The sequence below is a fragment of the Phacochoerus africanus genome, chromosome 14 (genome assembly GCF_016906955.1).
Source record: "Phacochoerus africanus isolate WHEZ1 chromosome 14, ROS_Pafr_v1, whole genome shotgun sequence".
Taxonomy (NCBI): domain Eukaryota; kingdom Metazoa; phylum Chordata; class Mammalia; order Artiodactyla; family Suidae; genus Phacochoerus; species Phacochoerus africanus.
In genome coordinates, this window is record NC_062557.1 from 1,051,708 (window position 1) to 1,071,679 (window position 19,972).

Here is a 19,972-nt window from a genome sequence, read left to right on the forward strand (position 1 = left end):
CCAGACACGGTCTGTGTCGCCAGCAGGAGAGGCAGCAGTGGCGGCATGTCTGACACGACGCTGTGAGGGACACTGAAGCTGTGTCTTGAGCACTTGCTCTTGTTCTGAGGCCTCACTCGGGAGGGAGGCCGCAGGAAGCAGGGAACTGAATCCTCCTCCCCAAGGGGAGGACCCGAGCCTCCTGCCCACAGCGCGGGCATGAGCTTGAATTCCTGCAGATGTCCAAAGACCAAGTCCCTGGTTCCCAGCTTGACCACAGCCTCATACAAAACCCAAAGCCACAACTACCCTGCAGAAAGGCTCCCTGATCCTTGGACACTATGCAAAATAATAAAATTGGTCGTTTCAAGTGGCTAAATTTCATGGCCTGCTTTTACACAGCAACAGACAATGCATGTAAGAGCCTGGTATTTTTTTAAAAAGCACTTGGGGGAGTTCCCGGTGTGGGGCCCAGCAGAAACAAATCCGACTAGGAACCATGAGGTTTTGGGTTCGATCCCTGGTCTCACTCAGGAGGATCCGGAGTTGCCCTGACCTGTGGTGTAGGCTGCAGACTAGGCTTGGATCCCGTGTTGCTGTGGCTGTGGTGAAGGCCGGCAGCTGTAGCTCTGATTTGACCCGCAGCCTGGGAACCTCCATATGCCACGGCTGCGGCCCTAAAAAAAACGAAAAAAAAAAAAAAAGGAATAAATAAAATAAAAGGCACTTGGGTTACTGGAAAGCAGTTTGGCAGCGAGGCAGGATGCCCGGCTCTGGCGTTGCAGCTTCCAGTAACAGGACGCCTGCGAAGCACATTCCAGGAACCAACCAGGTTGGAATGCTCTGCCTTTGGCCAGCTCAACTTTCTACACAGAAAGCGGACGGTATTCTCCAAACCGGCAAAAGTTGAGACATTTCCAAAAACAGTGAGATCAGTATTTCGCAGTTCTATCGCTTCTATCGCCTAACAAGCCGATGCGCCATCCAGGTGAGCGTACGTGACCGCGCCGTGGAGCGGAGGGCTTGGACCCCACGCGGAGAGACGAGCGCTGGGGGGCCCTCGGCAGCGCGGGCTCCATCCCGCCGGCCACAAATCACGCGCGCCCCCAGCCCCGGCGCTCCGGGTGGAGCGCGTGGGCAGATACCCGACATCTGCCACCCGGATGGAGACCCCGGGGAAGGCGGCTGAGCCAGGGGCTTCCGGAGTCACGAGCGGCACAGAGCCGCTCCCGATGCCGTTTCTCTTCGTGAAGGGGCGCTCCCGGCAGGGCGGCCAAACGTTGACCGGTCTGGAAAGGAGGGAAAGGCAGGGACGGCGCGCTGGTTTCGGGGAGGGGGCCTGCCCGACTAGCGCGTCCCCGCGGTGTGACGGCTGCGTGCCCGAGAGACACGCCTGCGCCTCGCGTGCCACTGCCTCGCCCCTTTAGCTTGCGGGTTGACCCGCGGGGACGCCTCGGACCAGAAAACGCAGGTGCCAAAGGGCGCAGAACCCCAACCCTACCGGCCTCCACAGGGCTCCCCGCTCGCTGCCCACGCGGGACGCGCCCACAAGGCCGGGATCTCAAGATGGCCGCGGCGCGCTCCCAGCAGCCCCCGCGCACGCATGCGCTCTCCGGAGCCCGCCCGGCGCGAGCGGAAGTCGCGTGATCCCGGAAGTGGCCGGCCGGGCGCGCGCGGGTGGGGCGGCGACGTTCGTCATTCCGTGCGGGAGGGAGCGCGAGAGCGGCGCGGTCGAGGCTCCGGTGAGCGCGGGCGGCGGGGCCGGCTGGTGCGGTGGGCTAGCGGGCGGGGCAGCCGTGGAGGGGGAGGCGGGGGGCCGCGCCTTTGTTCCCGCCGCCCGCCCCGCCCGCCCCGCCCTCCTGCCTGCCCACCCGAAGGGTCTGCGCTGGGCGGGGGCGGCGGTGACAGCGGGCGGCGGCCGGGGCAGCCCACGTGCGAATCGGGGACGCCGGAGGAGGGAGGCGGCGGCGAGGGAGCTGGAAGGCGAGAGGTGGGGGCGTAGGGGCCGGGGGCGGGAGCTGGGGATGCACAGGGGTGCAGGCCTCTTTTGTGGTCGCAGCTCGTGCCCAGCGGCTCCCTCCTCGCCGGTGCACGCCTGCCTGCTCCGGCCGGACGCCCACTCGCCTGAGTCGTGTGGCCCCCGCGCCCCACCCCGCGCGCCTGCCGCGCCCTGTCCAGATTGCGGGCCCTGCAGGAAGTGCGCGCCGCGAGATCGCACTTAGAGGATCCTGTCGCCTGCGGCCGCGCTTGAGTGGCATTAGGGCGTGAGCTTTCTAGAGGAATTCCAGAGGAAGCGACTAGGAGGTCTGGAAATACGGGCCGGCCCCACCCTGCCTTCGGCGGCCGGGTGGTTCCGGGTCCCCCGCGGCCCTTTGTGAGGTCTTGTCCGCGCGCACATCCCGGCTTTGGCTGTCTTTACGGACAACGGCGGCCCTGACCCACCTCCCACACCACCGAGTCGGGTCCGAGCGCGTTTCAGATACTGCTCGGGGATTCCGGGAGGGGGGGGTATGCGATGGTCATTCTTAGTGAAAGAAGACCAGTGGCTGCCCCACGCACTGCTCCTCCCTTTGATGGCACTGCTTCGAGCTCTTCTGGGCGAGGGTCCCGAAGGGGGCTGCTGAAATTCCCACACGTCTAGAGCAGTTTCCAAATTCTAGGTCTCTGAACTCTCACAGCTGGAGATAAGGTTGGCAGACCTTTAGGGTCCCTCGTGCCATTTCAGGGTTTATCTGTGCGACTCAGGCTAGCCCTGTCATCTGAGCCCTAGGAGAGCCTTGTGTTTGTAGGGTGAGAAGGAACTAACTTGTAGCCTGCACAGACCGCTAGGACAGGCCTGAAAAAACAGGCCGATTAGCAATAGTCAGTAGGAGGGGTCTCTTGAGGTGAGCCCCTGGGCGATTCAGGACAAGCTGCGGGACTTGGTCCTGACCCTGCTAGGTAGGTCTGGGGTGCTGCTGCTTCTTGGAGGCAGGGGAGCTGTCCCTGGTCTTTGCAAGGGGCAGGCTGGGGGCTCTCTAGCCCTGGATACTGTGGACCTGGAATTGGGTCCCCTGAGGTGGGCAGGATGAGGAGGTGAAGGTGGCCCTTCTGGGCCTCGGGGGACTGTTTCCGGGCCCTTTTCGAAGTTCTGGCTGTCATGGCCTTCCTGTTACAGAGGATGCGCCTGCTCTTGGGCCCACATGGAGGCTTGGCCACCTGTGGAGGAAGATCCAACACTGATCACCAGTGGGACCTGCAGAAGGGCTAGAAGGGGCGACGCTGGGTTCCTCCAGGCTGCCACAGCCCATGCCACCCTGCCCACAGGTGTCCCAGACCCCGCTAGAAGAGAGCATGGCTGAGCAGGAGCCCACAGCCGAGCAGCTGGCACAGATTGCAGCTGAGAACGAGGAGGACGAGCACTCGGTCAACTACAAGCCCCCAGCCCAGAAGAGCATCCAGGAGATCCAGGAGCTGGACAAGGACGACGAGAGTTTGCGCAAGTACAAGGAGGCCCTGTTGGGCCGCGTGGCCGTGTCTGCTGGTGAGTGGACAGAAGTGCGGGGTACCCGTGGCTTTCCTGGGTGTCTGCCGCTATTTCCCCCCCCCCCCCCCCCCCGCCCCGCGGAATTCTAACTTGCGATCACTTTGCAGACCCCAACGTCCCCAATGTCGTGGTGACCCGCCTGACCCTGGTGTGTAGCACTGCCCCAGGGCCTCTAGAGCTGGACCTGACAGGTGAGTGGCCTCTCGGAGGTTCCTGGCTGGGGGCCGCCGCGGTCGGCTGCTTCCGCTAAAAATAGTTTCTCGGGCTGCTGGCGCCCTCTGCTGGGGAGCACAAGAAGTGCAGCCGAGTGCTCTTACAGGGTTCTGGCTTTGCAGTGGTTTTTTCCAGTCTTGCGTCTGGGGTGCCCAGGATGGTGGGGGGTGATTTCCTTTGGGTGAACTTCCTAGCATGGCCTTTCTCTCAAATTCAGGTGATCTGGAGAGTTTCAAGAAGCAATCCTTTGTGCTGAAGGAGGGTGTGGAATACCGGATAAAGATCTCTTTCCGGGTAAGGCGCCGGCGCCGGGGAGGTGCGGGGCCTGGGCGGGAAAGCCTCGCTGAGCCCTGCTCGGGGTGCCTCCCTGCAGGTGAACCGAGAGATCGTGTCAGGCATGAAGTACATCCAGCACACGTACAGGAAGGGGGTCAAGAGTGAGTGAGCGGGGGGCCCCCCCAGCCCCCAGGAGGGAGGGAGACGGGAGGGGGGGGGCAGAGCTGCCTCCTGACTGCTGTGTTCCCTGCATCGCAGTCGACAAGACCGATTACATGGTGGGGAGCTACGGGCCCCGGGCGGAGGAGTATGAGTTCCTGACGCCCATGGAGGAGGCGCCCAAGGGCATGCTGGCTCGAGGCAGCTACAGCATCAAGTCGCGCTTCACAGACGACGACAGGACCGACCACCTGTCCTGGGAGTGGAACCTCACCATCAAGAAGGAGTGGAAGGACTGAGCTGCGGCCGGAGGGAGGCGGGCAGGGCGGCCGAGGTCGAGGACGTGCCACCCCCACCCCCACCCCCACCCCCCGGACCCCAGACCAAAGTGCCGCCAGGGCCACCCACACTGCCGCCTCTCCCCGTCTGCCTCCTGGCCGCCCGCCCCTCCACCCTTCCAGCCCGCAGACCCAGCCGCCTCGGTGGTCTCGTGTCGTTGCTGCTTCCGCCTGTGCTGGGGGGGGGGGTGGGCTCCTCCCAGGCCTTGTCTCCCCTTCCGTGTCCTCGAAGTCCCCACCATCCTGACCCGACCCGAGGCCCTGGCTTCCCCCAGGAGAGTCGGGCATCGCGTGGGAGCTCTGGGTGCCCGGGTCCCTGGGCCTCCAGTCGCCCTGGCTCCGTCCGTGGCCCCCTTCCCGGCAGGGGCGGGCTGTACCGCGTAGGGCCTGGCGGGGCCGGTTGTCCTTCCGCTTTCACTTCTCCCCGGTCAGTCCATCCACCGCTGTCAGTGACCGTCTAACCATGATGCCTTAACATGTGAACGCGTGCTGGGGGGGCGGCCCTAACCTCTAACCCCGTGTCTGCATGAGCATGTGGTCTCCCCCGGTCCCTGCCCTGTCCGCGCTCCCTGTGGCCCGGGGAGGTGTGTGGGGTGTGCTGCTCCCCAGTCTGCCCGGGCCTGGCCAGCCCCCCTTCCCCGGCCAGCGCTGTGGGACGGCTCCTGGGGCTCGGGAAAGCCAAGTTGCCAAAACGCCAGTGGCTTCCACTCCCATCTGGGAGGCTGGGTGTCCCCCCGCCTCTGCCTTCTCTGGCCCGTGGGCAGTGCCTGGAGCCCAGGCCCCGGCAGAGGGCCCTTGGCCGACGGAGCCAGTGGCCAAGCCTTACTTGTCCCACCTGGGCCTGCCGGCCTCGAGTCGCCTACCTGGCCTGTCAGTATTTCTTGCCTCCGTACGTGCCGTCCTCTGGGCCCACTGGCCTGCCGCCTTGCCCCCAGGCTCGGTGCCACCATCCCCAGCCAGGCCCTTCCCGGACCCAGCCAGGACAACTGTGGGACCAAGCTTGCACAGCTGGAGCCGTCCCCTCTGCCGCCCCCAAGCCCCCTCCCTGGTCAGGCCCCTGGCCTAGAACGCACAGGAGCCTGTCCCTGCTTCTCCTTTTCTGACCGGGAAATAAACTCCCCCTAAGGAGCCAGGGTGTCTGCTACTCGTCTCCCAAGGGGGAAGGGGAGGGGGGGGCCGACTCCAGGGCACCCACGGGGGGGCCAGGGGCCAGGAGCAGTGGCTGCTGCTGCTGCGGCTGTTGAAGGAGGCTGGGTTTAAAACCTTTTCTTGGTCACAGCAGCCTGTGAGGCTTGGCAGGTCCTACGGGGGATGCGGGTGCAGGCAGGCCCTGCGCCCATTGCATGTCCAGTGCCCCAAGCGGGCCCCTGCACCACGGTTGCCAGCGCTATCCGAGCCTTCAGAGGAAACACTTCCAGCCCCAAAGGAGAGGGACCTGGTTGGAGAGTCCACAGCAGATGCAGGGCTTGAGGTGGGAGGTCAGGGTCCCACGGGCCTCAGGGACTCCAAGCTGGGCCGGAGGGCGGAGGGGACGTTGGCGCCATGCAGAGCAGGGCCGATGGAGGGGGCGCTGTGGGACAGGCAGGGCCAGGGCCCAGAGGTGGGTCAACGGGAGGAGATGGGGATCCTCGCTGTGCGGAGGTGCCACGTGCCCCACAGCCCTTCCTGCCAGCCGGCACAGTCTTGGCAAGGCCTGGGGGTGGTGGGGCACCTGGGAACCGAGGTGGCCCCAGAGAAGGGCACGAGGGAAACTGCAGCTCCAGACAAGAGGGTTAGTTCCTCTTTATAGCTGGGTGCGAATTGTAAAATCTGTTCCCTTTGTGATCCGAGCTGGTGAGAAAAGCTACGTGTCGAGTGCAGAGCTTGCCACGCCCAGAGCTTGCTGCCGCGCCTCCTGGGACCTGACATTTTTCCCAGCACTTATCGGAGGGTAAACCCTTCCAGGAGCTTATCGCCAACTGGGGTGGACCTGGAGGTATCTTTTCCCCCACTTCCAGGTCAGTGACCACAGGCCGTGCCAGGGTGGCTCCTACAAGGCCAGTCACCGCTGTGGCCTTCCTTACCTTACTGAGGCCTCTGGCACTCCGGAGGCTGGGCCCTGTGCTGGCTGGCAGGACAAAATGCCGCCTACAGCAGCTGTAGCCCCCAGATGAGATCCACAGGGGCCTCTGGACTAGCCCCAGCAGGATCGGCCTGCCAAGCAGGGGAGGTGCTGAGACCGCAGCTCCAGGTTCCCAGGCCCAGGGCCCTTCCCGCTCAACTCAGATGCGCCTGCCTTTGGAGGGATGAGGCTCCCGGGCAGCAGCTCCAGTCCCAGCTGGCGCAGGAGCCACAGCCACGTGAGCTCTCCCAGTCCACTTCCTAAGAGGTCCATGGGAATCCAGACTTGGGGCTGGCCTGTACTGTCAGCAGTTCGGTTGATTGGGCAAGGACCTTCTGAGGCTCCACTGGGCCAAAAGGCCTATTTTTGCCCTTGGGTTTTTTCAGGCTTTAGTGTGACAGGTGACCTGGGACCTCAAGTGCCAAGTTGTACAGGCACACTGCCCACAGCCAGGACTTTGTCCTGGCTCCTCCCCTGGCGGAGGATGACACGAAGGCACCTGCAGGACCTGCATGACGTGTCTCTCAGGTTCCAAGTCTAACCTGACCCTCCTAGTCGCCTGCCAAGCCTGTCTGTACAGCTCTGAGTCCCTGGGCCTGGCCTCCCCACCCTAGTGAGCCAGCACCTGGGACCTCTCCTCTGCCTCCGGCCGTGAGCCGTCACCCCCCAGATAGACCTTTCTTCCACTGAGGAGGGCGGCAGCGGAGACCAGGGTGGCATTTGATGTAACTGGTCACCAGTTAGGGTAGTTTATTAAAACCTCCTCTGTGTCCCCCCGTCAGGCTTTACAGTCAGGGCCCCCTTCCGTCCCCCAGGGCCATGCTCACCACTGCACCTGCTTCTCACATGTGTCCCAGCTCACCCACAGGCAGGGCTGTGGCCCTCTGTCCCCACTGCTGCTCCATGGTGGGAAGCTGCAGTCAGGAAAGAGCACCCACAGGGTGAAAGGGAGTCGTTTTATGCTGAGGACTGTTGTTGAGAATGAAACGTATCAAGACGTTTGAGCAGTGCAATTGTTCCACCGATGTTTAATAGGCACCTTTTCTGAGCATGAGACCCCTGGAGGATGCCCTGAAGCAGCTGTGCTGGGTCCAGAGAGATGCCAGAGTCACAAGGTGTGTCCCGACGGACCTTGGCTTTGGCCGTGGAGGCCCAGACTCAACCAGAGTGAGGCTCAACCACAGCCAGCAACTCAGGTCTTTGTTCTGCATCTGGTCTGTTCTCCCCATTCCTAGTATTCTCTTTGCTTTGGGGCTTAGCTGCCTCCAAACCATCACAAACTAATCAACATCGTGCTCTGCCCCCATCAGCTGAAAAAACTGATGTCCCAACCCTTGGGCATCTAAACTCTGACTTCATGAGTGTCTCTGAAATCTAGACACGGTACTAAAGTCCCTTGTCTCAGGCCCCAGGTTGTGGTCTGTAAACAGTGGTGGCAATCACTAAAGTGTTGGGAGACCGGGCAGCAGACGTGAACCAATCCCCACCTGTCCCCAGAGAGCAGCAGAGCGCGCCTGCCCCTGCTACTTTTTTTTTTTTTTGTCTTTTTGCTTTTTCTAGGGCTGCTCCCGCGGCATATGGAGGTTCCCAGGCTAGGGGTCTAACCAGAGCTGCAGCCACCAGCCTACACCACAGCCACAACCAGCAACGTGGGATCCGAGCTGCGTCTGCAACCTACACCATAGCTCACGGCAATGCCGGATCCTTAACCCACTGAGCAAGGCCAGGGATCCAACCTGCAACCTCAAGGTTCCTAGTCAGATTGGTTAACCACTGCGCCACAATGGGAACTCCTGCCCCCGCTACTTATGAAGCACTGCTGCTCAGCAGGCTGGCACCCAACTGACCTGAAGTGGAGGCCACAGCCAGGGACACGTGTCCAAGTCCTGTAAAGGTCCCCCATAAGGCAGACAAGCATCCCAGCAGGTACAACCTCCCCAGCCCGGCCCTTGCTCTACTGGCACTGGGGGAGAGGCACAGAGAACCTGGAATTCCTATTCTAGGAGCTGAGAAAACACACCCTCATGAGCAACGTATCCACAAATACAAACTCTCAGAAACACAAAACCATCTTTTTTCTATACTTTCCCATTTCTGAAATCAGGATGCTATTACACAGCCAATGTGTACCTTTAATGTGTTTCCGTTTTTCCTGCTAAGTTATTAAATCGATGATGAGTCTTAAGATCGGCATTGGTGGCGTTTCGTAACCGAGAAAGTGAACACAAACGGAGAAGAAAGGAATCTCAAGGGGGTGGGCGATGGGGGGGTTAGGTTTTGAGCCCCGAAGAAAAAGGAGCTGCTCGGTCCAGAGCTGCGCCGCACGCTACTTTAAATGTTCTAAAGCCACGTTAAAAAAAAAAAATGAAAACATAAAATTTAATACTTTTACTTAACCCAACGTATACAAAATATTCCACCATCTCCGTATAAAAAGGCATCAAGGGACTCGCGTACACTCCCCTCCCGTCCTCGGCCTTGACGTCCGGTGTGTGTCACGCTCACTACCCGTGCCGCTGGGCTGGCCGCATTTTAGAGCTCCGGGGCCCCTAGCAACCCTCCGATGGATGGTACGATCCACCTGGGCGCCTAGGAGCGTCCCAGAGACCTCTTCATGGGACTGGCAGCCCGTGGGAGGAAAGGAGGTGCCCGCGGGGGAAGATGCCGGCCCAGAGCATCTCACCGGCTGGCGGCCCCAGCCCTCGCCAGCGTCCCCATTCCAGGCCCAGAGCCGGTGGCCCTCCTCCCGAGTTTTCCTGGCCCCATCGCGTCCCGCCTCGAACCTCCCCGCCGGCCCCCGCGAGCTGCCTCTGCGCTTCGCCCCGCCGCCACCGGGAGCGCCCTAGCCGCCCGCAGACGCCCCTAGGCCGACGCCCGAGCCGAAGCCCGGCAAGTCCGGCAGGCGCCGCACGGGCCTCACGCGCGCCGGAAGTGCGTCAGCCCGGCTTCCGGCCTGCAGAGCCGGGAGGCGGGGCCAGTTGGGGATACGCGGTCCAGTCAGAATGCAACACGAGGGGTTTAGGAGGCGCAGGCGTAGCTCCGCCCCCCGGCTGGGGACTCCGCCCCACTGCCACGTTCGACGAAGGATAGGGCGGGGTGCGCGCAAGTCTGGGCCAATCAGGGGCCGCAGAGCCCGGGCCTCCGAAGCTAGCAGCCATTCAAGACCCGCGGAAGGTGTAGGAGAAAGCCACCAGTCACAAGTCGAGGGAGAGAAAGTTCTCCGCCGGGAGCCAATGAGAGGCCGGGAAAGAGTGCGAGCGCGAGCTCCTCGGCCAATTCCGGGCCAGGGCGAGGGAAGTGCCCTTAGCGATTCCGAATCCGGGGCCGGGGCCGGTGCGGGTGCCCAATGCGAGCGCGGCGCAGGCGGGGTCCGGAGCCTGCTGGCCAATCGGGGGCGGGCCCAGGCGGGCGCGCGCGCGCGGCGGCCAGGATTATAAGGGCGGGACGGGCGGCGCGCGCTCTCGTGGCCTGCTGTCCGGCGGCGCCAACCGAAGCGCCGCGCCCGTGCCGACATGCTGCGCCGCGCTCTGCTCTGCCTGGCCCTCGCCGCGCTCGCGGGCGCCGGCGCCCCCGACGAGGAGGACCACGTCCTGGTGCTCAACAAGGGCAACTTCGACGAGGCGCTGGCGACCCACAAGTACCTGCTCGTGGAGTTCTGTGAGTGCCGTCCATCCGTCCGCGCTGGGCCTCGCCGCCGCCGCCGCCGGGTGGGGACAGAGGGGGCCGGGCGCGCAGCGGGACAGAAGGGGTGGAGGGGGTTGGAGGGTGGTGGTGCCTGGGCGCCCTGTCCTCCTCCCCTGGCCCCGCCAGGGCCGGGTTGGGGGCTTCAGGGCTGTCAGCGTTGCGGCCACCCCAGGGCGCACTGACTCCTTGCCCCTGGAGAGGCTTCCTCTCAAGCTGAAACAAGCCACAGACCTGGCGTCAGCGTCCCGGGGCCGCGCGCGCGCGCGTCCCGGGGGCATCCCTCCTGCCTAGCTGGACCCTGCGAGCGACCGAGGGCCGGCAGCCTGGACTTGCCCTTGTGCTTGACGTCCGCCCGGCAGGATCCCTCTGTCAGCCCAAGAAGGGGAGGGCGGACTGTGTGAGCGGCCACAAAAGCAAGGAAGCGCGCCAGCGTGCAGCCGCCTGACTGCTCACCTGGGCCAGCCCCCAAGCACCGCTCCTGCCCCGGCCGCCTTCATCCTGTCCTAGCTGTCTTCTGTTTCCTCCACTGCCCGCTGGGATCCAAACCTTTGCTGGTGTTTCTGAGTCTTCGAGCCCTTCCTGTCTAGGGGGGAAGTCTTAGGCCCAGCCCAGCTGCTCCCCTTAGCTGGGAGCACGCTGTCCCCACAGTGTAAGGAAGGCAGTTTAAATGGGAGTCTCTGGGCTGGTGGGCACGGATGTGTGTCTGGTCCTCGAGCCTGGTCTCGCTCCGTGGACAGTTGAAGCGGCTTCAGCTTCTAAACGTCTCTGGTTCCTCAAGGGAAATTGCAGGGAGAGGAGTGCTCTGGCCGCCCGCAGGTAATAGGAAGTTGCTTGTCCTCACCGACTGTCTCCATGCTGCTGGTGGTTTGTCATCCGCGGCCCCTGGCGGGCATTGCCCAAGAGCACCAGGCTGTCTGTTCAACCTGCGCCCTGGTGGGGGGAGTGTTGGTGGGAAGATAGAAGGTTTTCAGGAGGGAAGCACCAGAGGAGAAGAAGGGGAGGGAGGCAGTGGAGCCGGGCAGGGCTGCTCTCTAGGCCCTGCTTTCTCTTTCAGACGCCCCGTGGTGTGGCCACTGCAAGGCTCTGGCCCCGGAGTATGCCAAAGCGGCTGCCAAGCTGAGGGCGGAAGGTTCCGAGATCAGACTGGCCAAGGTGGACGCCACTGAAGAGTCGGACCTGGCCCAGCAGTATGGCGTCCGGGGCTACCCTACCATCAAGTTCTTCAAGGACGGAGACACGGCTTCCCCCAGAGAGTACACAGGTGTGGCCCAGGCCCTGCTCTCTCGGCGCCTGGGGGGCGGGCGGGCTTTGCCGGCAGGCCTGGGAAGGTGGCAGGTGGAGGAGAAGCCCTTCTCGGGCGGAGTTCTGGGTCTGGATTGGGCTCTGTGGAGCACAGGAGCAACAGTCTCTCCTTCCTGAACCTCGTGGGTGGAGAGGGCCGTCCTCCGAGCAGGGGGAGCGGCCCAGCAGCCTTGCGGGGCCGGCCGAGACCAGCGGGTCCCAGGCCAGGGCTCACGGCCGTGGCAGAGCTCAGATCCAGGCCCCGCACTGTCTTCCACACGGGCCCTTAGCCACTGCCCGGCTGCTTTCCTGGGGCTGGGCCACTTTGGAGGCTGGTCAGTACCAGTGACAAAAGGAGAATCTTTGTAAAACTAGTTCAGTGGCTCATCCGTCAGAATCCTCTTAAGCAGCAGGTCTTGGGGTTTTTTTGTGTTGTGTTTTGTTTTTTGTCTCTTCTAGGGCCACACCCGCGGCACACGGAGGTTCCCAGGTTAGGGATCTAATCGGAGCTGTAGCCTCCGGACTACACCACAGTCACAGCAACGCAGGATCCGAGTCGCATCTGCGACCCACACCACAGCTCACGACACCGCCTGGATCCTTAACCCGCTGAGTAAGGCCAGGGATTGAACCCACAACCTTGTGATTCCTAGTCGGATTCGTTAATCACTGAACCACGACAGGAACTCCAGGTCTTGTTAATCCTGGCGTTGGCAGCTTCGGTCTTGCCACCAGGCTGCTGTTCTTTCTGGGGACAGAGGTGCCTTGTGCAGAGTCCCCACCCTCCTGTCAGCAGCGCAGGTGAGGCACCTGTTTTCCTCTTCCCTCTGTAACTTGCCAGCGTCCTTTTGTTTGTTTGTTTTCCCTTTTTGGTCACCCTGTGGCACATGGAGATCCCAAGCCAGGGATCTGACCCAAGCCGCAGTTGTGCCCTGTGCCACAACTGCGGCAGTGCTGGATCTTTGAGCCCACTGTGCTGGGCGGCATCAAACCTGAGTCCTGGTACCGCAGAGATGCCACCAATCCCATTGCGCCACAGTGGGAACTCCTAATCCTTTTCCTTTTTTTTTTTTCTTTTCTTTTTTTTTTTTCGATTGGCCGCATCCTGAGCCAGGAATTGAAGCCATGCCACAGCAGTGACAATGCTGGGTTCTTAACCCTTAGGCCACCAGATTAGAATCCTTTTAAATGTGAGATTGGACAACTAGGTGGGCACATCTTACAAGGGGAAAAAGGCCAGCCAGCGTCCACCCTGGAGGGCAGGCTGCTGCTTTTTCGCCTCATCTGCTTGGGTGGCATGGCCTCTGCCTCCTGCGGGTCCAGAAGGACACCTGACCAGCTTGGGCACGTGAGGTGGTAGAGCTTGTGAGCTGACGCAGGGGAAGGCTGGCCTTGAGACTGACTCGGTCGCTAGCCCCTTTCCCCTAGTGGAACCCCGTCTCTAATTAAGACGAAGCTTAGGGTGAGACCTGGGGGTGGGGAGTGCATGAATACATCATGAATTTTAAAGCCACAGAAAGTGGACCAGGTGCGAAGAGGTTAGGGAAGAAAAGGGACTCGAACCCCCTGGGGTTTGGGCAGGTATGTGGACGGGATGCCTTTTCTGGGGCAGGGGGGCGGTTTGCTGTGGTTTGGGCAGGGAGGGTGGGTGCGCTCCCTGTTTCAAGTGGACCCCGCGTGGGTTGGGTGCAGCTGGCAGAGAAGCCGACGACATCGTGAACTGGCTGAAGAAGCGCACGGGCCCCGCCGCCACCACCCTTGCCGACGGGGCTGCTGCGGAAGCCTTGGTGGAGTCCAGCGAGGTGGCCGTCATCGGCTTCTTCAAGGTAGAGGCTTCCTTCCTCCCGCGGCGGCCGGGCCGGGCCGGGGCCCTGGGCATCTGCAGCAGCCCCCTCTGCCTCTCCTGCTCCAGGACGTGGAGTCGGCCGCGGCCAAGCAGTTCTTGCTGGCCGCAGAGGCTACAGACGACATTCCCTTTGGGGTCACATCCAACAGCGACGTGTTCTCCAAGTACCAGCTGGACAAGGACGGGGTCGTTCTCTTCAAGAAGGTGAGTCGTGGCCCCGGCAGCTCCCGGGGAGGGTTGAGGTGTGGCCCCAGCGCTGGTGTCTCCCAGGACCTTGCCCCGCTGGCCTGTTATCAGGGCCCCTTCTTGCAGCGTCAGGTTGCCGGCGCCTCCTGGACCGTGGCCTTCAGCCCTTTGTTCTGGTGGCGGTGGGCCCGGGAGGGAGCAGCTCTGGAGCACTGGCTCTGGAAGGGGTGTTGAGACGGGGTAGGGGGAGGGCAGCGTTTGGCACTTGACCCACTTGGAGTGTGGCATTCAGTAGCAGGAGTCCACTTGTGGGGGGGGGCAGCTGTCACTCTGCAGGCTTCGCTCCTGGGCTGTTCCCACCCCGTTGGTGGAGCCCGGCCCCGCGTCTCTTCTTCCTCGTGAGGAAGGGCCACATGTCTTTGGACTGCTCTGCACTCGTGCTGGAGCGCGGCGTGGCCTTGGGGTGTGCCCGGCGTTCCTGGCGACGACGGGGCTCCTTGATCCCAGCCACCAGCCAGTGGGCCTGGGGCCAGCTGAGCACCCGTGCCGTTGGGACACAGCTGTCCCTGCAGTGGGTGGCAGGGAGTGGACGCCATTCAGACCTTTGGCGGGGAGTGGAGCCGGGCCAGGGGCGGGTCTTCAGCGGGCGGGACGGAGCCCCCCGACGCGTCCTGTTTTGCTCCCCTGGGAAGAAGCTGGTCGTACAGTTACAGGAAAGTCGCAAGCTGCGTGGCCTGGGTGTTGACAGTGTTTGGCGGGCCACCGTCCCCCACTGTGTGCCCTCGGGGCAGCGTGTCCCTCCAAAGCACACAGGCGGCCCGTGGGCTCTCCTTGCGCCGTGGGTGCCCTCACGGCGGCCCCTGAGGGGCCCGGAATTGCCATCTCAGGCAGCTGTCACCTTGAGGCGCCCAGGAAGCTGTGATGCCAGCTGGTGGCGAGAGAGCCCTGCCGTGCGGGCTGGGGAGAGGGGCCTGGGGCTGGGGCCTGGCGGGGGCCCCGGGCGCGCCCTGCGGTTCTGAGTGAGGAGCTCCCTGGCCGGCTCTGGTCACCCTGGTCCACGCCGTGCTTCTTGTTACCGCTGAGCTCTGGAGCGGCCTTTGTGACGCCGCACCCACGCTGCTGGCGACCGCGTGTCCTTGACGGTCAGGGTGGTGGTTTCTCGTCCTGCAGGGACCGTCGGAGGACACGGTAGCTCATCCGTTGAGCTGACCACCGTCGGTTCTCGGGTGTCCCCGCGGGCTGGGCACAGCCTCGCCAGCGGTGAGCAGGAGCCTGGCGGAGCCCATGGGCCTTGTGCCAGTTGGGGTCCTGGGGTCACAGGCACAGTCAGACCGTCGGGCGCTCCGCCCCGTTCCTCAGAGGGAGCTGGGCCCAGCGGTGGGACAGGCTCCCTGCTGCCCCCCGCCAGGCAGGATGGCAGGGACGGGCCCCATGGAGCTGCTTTGGGAGTGGATCACCTGTGCCTTGGTGGCCCTTTTTCATCCGTGACACCCGGGGCCTGAGTGTGGGTGGGGGCCCTTCTGTGGTGTTCTCTCGGCAGCCCAGCGGGCGGCCTCTGCCCAGGGCCCCAGGCCTCGTGCGGCTGTCACCAGATAACGTCACTTCGAGGACGGTGACGCACAGGCCACGTGGTCGTGGTGGAGTGGGGACGGTGGCCTGTCACCGCTGACGGGCGCTGCACTAGGCCTGCTGGAGCGGCCTGGCAGCCTCTCAGCTTGGTTTCCACGTTTTCCGTCTGCGCCTCTGCGGCCGAGGGAGGGCAGAGTGGCTCCGCCCCGGGCGCCGCCCAGCACCCGGCCTCCGTCGCCGTCAAGCCGTGGCTCGGGCGCCATGTGCGTGGGGTGGGAGCAGGAAAGGGCCACCTGCTTTCCTGGAAGTTACTGTGGCGAAACGCAGAGGGAAGCGACCTTCCGGGGAAGAGAGCAGCTCTTCCTCCGGCTCCCCTTTGAGTTTCCGGGGAGATGGGAGGCCGACCTCCTGGACGTGCCGAGGCCCCGCTCGGCCTCCCTGTCAAGGGCAACCCAGCCCGAGGCGAGGCCGCCCCTCCGGACTTTGGCAGCAGTGCTCCCCCCCCATGGCCCCGGGACTTTGAAACTCACAGATTGCTAGGCTTCGCATGGGTCCCACCTGTCCTTTTTTACTGCGCTGGACTCACCCTTCTACGGTAACCGTGACAGGTGTGGTGTTGCAGTCTCGGGACGGTTAGTTTCTCCCAGACGATGACTCTTCAGTGGGAAGAGTGGGCTGCTCGTTTGGCCCGCCTCCGCTGTCTGCCTAAGCAGAAGTCAGCTGGGCTCTGTTTGCCCTCAGCCTGATGCAATGTCACACGCCGTCCCGCACACTCGGGGAGGGGAGCGGGTGACCAGGCACCTGCCGCCGGAGCAGGATTGCGAAAACCGCTTGACCGTGCAGCTGCCCTGGGAGGGCCTGGGGCCACACCTGCGGCACACGGGAGTGCCCGGGCCCGGGATCAAACTTGCGTCCCCAGGGAACTCCTGGCTCCAGTTGCGGGGACGTGGAGACGAGGAGGCCCCAGCACCCAGGACACGGGCTCTTGCAAAGCGTCAGGATGTGCCAGGGCAGGGTCCGGGCCAGGGCCGCTGCGCCCCACAGGAGGCTGGCTGTGTGCCAGCCTGGTGCCCAGGGGACGCATCCCGGCAGCTGACCCTGGGCTTTGCCTTGGACAAGGGTGTCCCCGAGTGGCGCTGCAGACTGCTTGGGGCCCGCCGGGCCCGCCGAGGGCTGAGGGCAGCCTTGCGGAGAGCCCTGGCTCCCACGCCTCTCTTCCACAGTTCGACGAAGGCCGGAACGACTTCGAGGGCGAGGTCACCAAGGAGAAGCTGCTGGACTTCATCAGGCACAACCAGCTGCCCCTGGTCATCGAGTTCACCGAGCAGGTGGGGCTTCGCTGCTGACCCTGCGGCGGGCGGGCGGGGCGGGGCGGGGGACACCCCGCACGCTGGCGGAGCCCTGCTGGGGTCCGGGCGGGCGGCGGCACTGCGGCCGTCGGGAGGAGAGCCTGAGTCGCGAGCTTAGCTGTGAGGGACTCAGACCCCGTCCCCCGGGTCTCTCACCCAGACAGCCCCCAAGGTCTTCGGGGGCGAGGTCAAGACGCACATCCTGCTGTTCCTGCCCAAGAGCGCGTCCGACCACGCGAGCAAGCTGAGCAGCTTCAGGGCGGCCGCCGAGGGCTTCAAGGGCAAGGTCAGCTCCCCCCCCCCACACCCCACCCCGGTCCCGGCTGCGGGGACGGGGCGGCCGAGGGAGCCCTGTCTCCAGCGCCGTCACCGTGCCCTTTCTCCCCCAAGATCCTGTTCATCTTCATCGACAGCGACCACTCGGACAACCAGCGCATCCTGGAGTTCTTCGGCCTCAAGAGGGAGGAGTGCCCGGCCGTGCGGCTCATCACGCTGGAGGAGGAGATGACCAAGTACAAGCCCGAGTCGGCCGAGCTGACGGCGGAGGCCATCCGCGCCTTCTGCCAGCGCTTCCTGGAGGGCAAGATCAAGGTGCGGGCGCGGGCGCGGCCGGGGGGGCTCCCAGGCCGGCGGGCAGGGGCGCGCGCCTGACCGGGCTCTGGCCGCCCCCCCTCCCCCGCCCCCCCCAGCCGCACCTGATGAGCCAGGAGCTGCCGGACGACTGGGACCAGCAGCCCGTCAAGGTGCTGGTCGGGAAGAACTTCGAGGAGGTGGCCTTCGACGCGCGCAAGAACGTCTTCGTGGAGTTCTGTGAGTGAGGGGCCCGGGGCCCCGCGGGGCGGCCGCCGCCCCCCCGCCCCCCGGCCCAGCGAGACGCCGAGCTGCTCTCTTGCAGACGCCCCGTGGTGCGGCCACTGCAAACAGCTGGCCCCCGTCTGGGATCAGTTGGGTGAGGCCTACAAGGACCACGAGGACATCGTCATCGCCAAGATGGACTCCACGGCCAACGAGGTGGAGGCGGTGAAGGTGCACAGCTTCCCCACGCTCAAGTTCTTCCCCGCCGGCGCCGCCAGGACGGTGCGTCAGTCTGCCCGGGGCGGGGGCTGTCTGCCCGGGGCGGGGGGCGGCTCCCCTCGCGCGAGGGGGCGCGGGGGGGGGGGGGGGGGCGCTTCCCGCACCTGACACCCCGTGCACCGCAGGTCATCGACTACAACGGGGAGCGGACGCTGGACGGTTTCAAGAAGTTCCTGGAGAGCGGCGGCCAGGAAGGGGCGGGCGGTGACGACGTAAGTGGCCCTGGCCCCGTGGCACCCAGACGTACATCCTCGGAAGGGCCCGGAGTGCTGGCGTGGGCTTAGGCGTCCCCTCCGGCATGGCCGCCAGTCCCCTTGCGCTGCGCTGCCGGCGTGAGCTCAGGCCTGTCCACAGCTCTGCTGGGGGGCTTGGGGGGCGTCAGAAGTGCATTCAGGAGTTCCCGTCGTGGCGCAGTGGTTAACGAATCCGACTAGGAACCACGAGGTTGGGGGTTTGATCCCTGGCCTCGCTCAGTGGGTTAAGGATCCGGCATTGCCGTGAGCTGTGGTGTAGGTCGCAGACACAGCTCGGATCCTGCGTGGCTGTGGCTCTGGCGTGAGCCAGCGACTATGGCTCCGATTCAACCCCTAGCCTGGGAACCTCCATATGCTGCAGGAGCAACCCAAAAAATGGCAAAAAGACAAAAAAAAAAATCGCATCCAGGCCAGGAGGGTGTGGCAGGAATCAGGCCACGGAGGCGGCAGACCTGCCTGCCGCGGGGCTCCCCTGGCTGCTGGGGGGCGGGGGGATCAGGGCGACCCAGGTCGTTGGTGTGACGGTGGCCGCGTGCAGTCACTGCTCCTCAGACCGCAAGGGGGGACATTACGCGCCAGCAGCTCCCTGCTCAGTCTTCACGCCGTGGCGGGCCCTGCACCCACCTGGGGGACAGTGGGGGCAAGGATGCTTGGCTCCCCCGCTGTCCTGGGGGCAGAAGCCCCCCCCCCATGCACACATCTGCTCACGTCCCAGGGGCCAGCTGGTCCCTGGTGTGCGCGGGCGGGCGTGGGGCCGCTCATGCCTGTCCCTCTCTGTCCCCGTCCAGGACCTGGAAGATCTGGAAGAAGCGGAGGAGCCGGATCTGGAGGAGGACGCTGACCAAAAAGCTGTGAGAGACGAGCTGTGACGCGGCCCGACCAGGCCCGGGCGCCCACACCGGCCCCTCCCGGCGGGCTGCGCAGCCTCCGGCCGCCTCGGCCCCTCCCGGAGAGAGGGCGCACTGATCGGAAATGCAGGGGACTCTGCTGAGGCCACACGCGCTCTACCCCACGTGGAAACCTAAGCCCGTCTTCCTTCGCCTTTCAACTTTCGGAAAGGGGTTTATCTCCGGACCAGCCCAGCCCATCTTCAGCTCGGTGGGCCTGTTTTTAATTGTGATGTACCTTTTCGTACACGGCTTTGTCCAGAGCGCTCCCTGAATGTTTTAGGATCTCACGCTGGCCACGTCTCAACCTATTGGGTTTATATTGTCACTTGCAGAATTCCGTCGGTGGGATTTTTAGACATTTGGGGGACATCAGGGTGGTGGTCCAGCTTGGCGAGGCCTCTTTGGAGACTCCTGTCCCCTGTGTGGGGTGGGACCAGGCCGGGCTGGACGGTCCCTCACCTCACGTGGTGTCACCATGGCAGAGCGGGGCTCCCGCATCCTTTGGTTCAACGGAAACTCGAGGTCTCTGTCACAAGGGCCCCCCCCCCCCACCCCCGCCGTGACTGGAGGGGGCCGCTGGGCCCAGGACAGGCCCAGCGGCCCCCTCCCTCCCCGAGCCAGGGTCTTCATGGCTCAGTGACCTCCAGGTGGCCTGAGGCCTGCACCGGCGGAACGCTGACCCTCTGTCTCAGGCTGGGAGGCGGCCGAGGCTACCTGAGCTGAACTGCACGCTCTTGAGGCGTTTCTACCCCGACGTTGGAATTGGACACATTGGCCAAATAAAATTGAAATATTCTGCCTGTTGTTGCCTCTGCTTTGCGAGCTCCAGGCGCTGGGAAGTCGGGCTGGAATTGCAGCTTTCTAGGGGGGAGGAGGTGGGCTTGGTGGGGGCCGCTCTTGTGCAGACACATCCTTCTTGGAACGTGGCGGGGGTGTGCACCGGTCCCAGGGATTCCGAGTGTGTGGCCGGGGCGAGGGTGCCTCCTGGCTGAGCTGGCTCACCTGGGGTGGGGGCGGCCAGCGGCCCCAGGGTGCACTCCGTGTCAGGACACACAGCTGGGCCTGCCAGAGTCGTGCCTCCCCACCGGAGCCTGGAACCGCTGCAGGCTCAGAAGAAAAGTCTCCAGACTTCAGAAGCGCAGTGCTCATCGCCAAACTCTCACAGGAGAAAATCTGGCGTTAAAAGAGCAGGACTCTTAATTCGTACAATGTAATCTCAGGAGTTCCTGGTTGGTTCGGCAGGTTAA

At 64.0% G+C, this 19,972-nt stretch overlaps 2 protein-coding genes across 4 annotated transcripts; both read left to right on the plus strand.

Annotated features, from left to right (window-relative positions):
* The first annotated feature begins 1,616 nt into the window (after positions 1-1,616).
* ARHGDIA (Rho GDP dissociation inhibitor alpha) lies at positions 1,617-5,619 on the plus strand. Of its 3 annotated transcripts, none has more exons than XM_047759209.1 (6): positions 1,617-1,721; positions 3,286-3,502; positions 3,613-3,696; positions 3,936-4,012; positions 4,092-4,155; positions 4,253-5,619. In XM_047759209.1, exons 2-6 carry the CDS (start codon positions 3,313-3,315, stop codon positions 4,450-4,452), a joined length of 615 nt encoding a protein of 204 aa, XP_047615165.1. In that variant the 5' UTR covers positions 1,617-1,721; positions 3,286-3,312; the 3' UTR covers positions 4,453-5,619. The 3 variants fall into 3 exon arrangements, with proteins under 3 accessions (XP_047615165.1, XP_047615168.1, XP_047615167.1); XM_047759212.1 differs by lacking the exon at positions 1,617-1,721 and adding an exon at positions 1,948-1,969 and having other exon boundaries at positions 4,253-4,605; XM_047759211.1 differs by lacking the exon at positions 1,617-1,721 and adding an exon at positions 2,077-2,283 and having other exon boundaries at positions 4,253-4,605.
* Positions 5,620-10,003: 4,384 nt separating this feature from the next.
* Positions 10,004-19,521, plus strand: P4HB (prolyl 4-hydroxylase subunit beta). The gene is made up of 11 exons (XM_047759208.1): positions 10,004-10,249; positions 11,331-11,537; positions 13,250-13,383; positions 13,470-13,607; positions 16,382-16,486; positions 16,668-16,793; positions 16,898-17,098; positions 17,197-17,317; positions 17,403-17,584; positions 17,707-17,793; positions 18,624-19,521. The coding sequence occupies exons 1-11, from the start codon at positions 10,105-10,107 to the stop codon at positions 18,702-18,704; spliced, it is 1,527 nt and encodes a 508-aa protein (XP_047615164.1). The 5' UTR covers positions 10,004-10,104; the 3' UTR covers positions 18,705-19,521.
* Positions 19,522-19,972: the final 451 nt, after the last annotated feature.